The sequence below is a fragment of the Haplochromis burtoni genome, unplaced genomic scaffold (assembly GCF_018398535.1).
Source record: "Haplochromis burtoni strain Fernald_Lab_line unplaced genomic scaffold, NCSU_Asbu1 Contig_1383, whole genome shotgun sequence".
Classification (NCBI taxonomy): domain Eukaryota; kingdom Metazoa; phylum Chordata; class Actinopteri; order Cichliformes; family Cichlidae; genus Haplochromis; species Haplochromis burtoni.
The window spans coordinates 1787-3584 of record NW_024583744.1 but is presented as its reverse complement, the minus strand read 5'-3'; the positions used below and the strand labels follow the sequence as shown (position 1 = coordinate 3584).

Genomic DNA, 1798 nt, shown 5'->3' with positions numbered 1-1798 from the left:
GAATGCGAGAGTGAATGAATAGTGGCATTGTAAAGCGCTTTGGGTGCCTTGAAAAGCGCTATATAAATCCAATCCATTATTATTATTATTATTATAGGAGAACACCACAGGCCTAAACCCTGCAGTTCTGACAACAGTAGTTCTACCAGTCCTGTTTTCCATGTGGGGATAGCGTTTACACTGGAATCTGCCTTTGGTGGCTTTTTCTGGAGCAAATGTGACATTGACTAGTATAACTAACACACAAAACAGTGACTACACTACACACTAAATATAGCCTCCAAACACACTCAACGTCACTAATGTCTCACATATGAAAACACGCTCTCTCTTTGCTCGCCCGCTTTCTGTCACCAGTGTCACTCCTAAAACTTCCCCCTCTTCATACACAACAAAATACCGCATGTTGCCATATCATCTTTTGATTGGTTGATATGGCACAATTTAACACCAATAGGAAATGGGTGTTGTTTCTTTTTTCACTTGCAAGCGGGGAGTGATTGCAGGCGCTGTCTGTAGAAAACAGTTTTTACTGTTTCTTCCAGCTGTAAACACCACTGTTTTGTTTAGAAAAAACAATAGTGTGTATTTGTTATCACAACTCTGGTTTTACGTGGCCATTTAAAAACTGGTATATAGTTTGAAGTCCGCACTTTAGACCCACATTGAAATGGAGACTCTGGGTCGCTGCATCTTGTTGCTGTGTCGTCTTAAATTGGTCATGTGATTTTGACGCACCGGCGCGTTCATCGACCCCAGAGGGTTAATCACAGTTAAATTAAGAGGGGACGGCAGTAAAAACTCCGGACCCGTGATATCATCAAGTGTGGTGTTCCAACTGTACAAATCGCGAGTCCGTGCTTGCATTCTCGTGTTCTTGGCAAGTCCGGACTCGCAGAGAACATGAGTACAGACTCGTGTACTTGAGAATTGAGAAAGGGCCATGATAAACTACTTTATTCTTCCTCAACCAATCAGAAGCACTCGTGTGATTGTTTGCCCTTTTTGTAATTTTTAGATGCCACTGCAAAGAAGAAAGTATGTGATGGAAATGAAGACATACAGAATCTGCAAAACCAGTCCACTGACAAATCACAGCTCAGAGTTACTAACATGGTGTACAAGGCCGTGTATGCAGTAGCACATGCCATCCATAATGCAGTGTGCCAGGAAATAAATGGCACTGCAAAGTGTGACAAGTTAACCAAGTTAGAGTCCAAACAGGTCAGAAGAAATAAATATGTTGATGCCAGTGTCTTTCATCAACTGCAATATGAGTTGATATGTAATATTAATATTTGTTATTGAAATATTGCATAATTATTTTTTTCCCTTTCCCCTCCCATTATACATAATTTCATCTTTTCAGATTTTAATTGAGCTGAAGAAAGTAAATTTTTCCCGAAATGGCTATGAAGTGTCATTTGATGCTAATGGGGATCCTGTGGCTATTTATGAACTGGCTAACTGGCAGAAAAGTGAAAACGGTGCGACTGAGATAGTGGCTGTAGGGCTGTACGATGCATCACGGCCCGTGGGCCAGGAATTCCAGATCGACAAAAACATTACTTGGATGGAGGGTAGCACGAAAGTAAGCAGTCAAACTTTAGTAAACAATGATTACAGCTGCATAGTAAATATTTACATGTATTCTCCAACATTTATGTCTTTGACAGGTGCCAGTGTCAGTGTGCACGGACAGTTGTCCTCCAGGAACTCGTAAAGTGTTGCAGAAAGGAAAACCCATCTGCTGCTATGACTGTACAGCATGTCCTGAGGGGGAGATCAGTAATAGCAC

The 1798-nt window shown here is 41.3% G+C and overlaps 1 protein-coding gene across 1 annotated transcript in view; it reads left to right on the top strand.

Annotated features, from left to right (window-relative positions):
• The window catches only part of LOC102304282 (extracellular calcium-sensing receptor-like), a gene marked incomplete at its 3' end in the record, with an annotated part of 13829 nt that extends 12035 nt beyond the window's left edge, over positions 1 to 1794 (top strand). The window contains exons 5-7 of the mRNA XM_005952288.3: positions 1019 to 1224; positions 1370 to 1591; positions 1677 to 1794. Of these exons, the coding sequence (XP_005952350.2) occupies positions 1019 to 1224; positions 1370 to 1591; positions 1677 to 1794 (546 nt within the window). The remainder of the gene's footprint in view (positions 1 to 1018; positions 1225 to 1369; positions 1592 to 1676) is intronic.
• Positions 1795 to 1798: the final 4 nt, after the last annotated feature.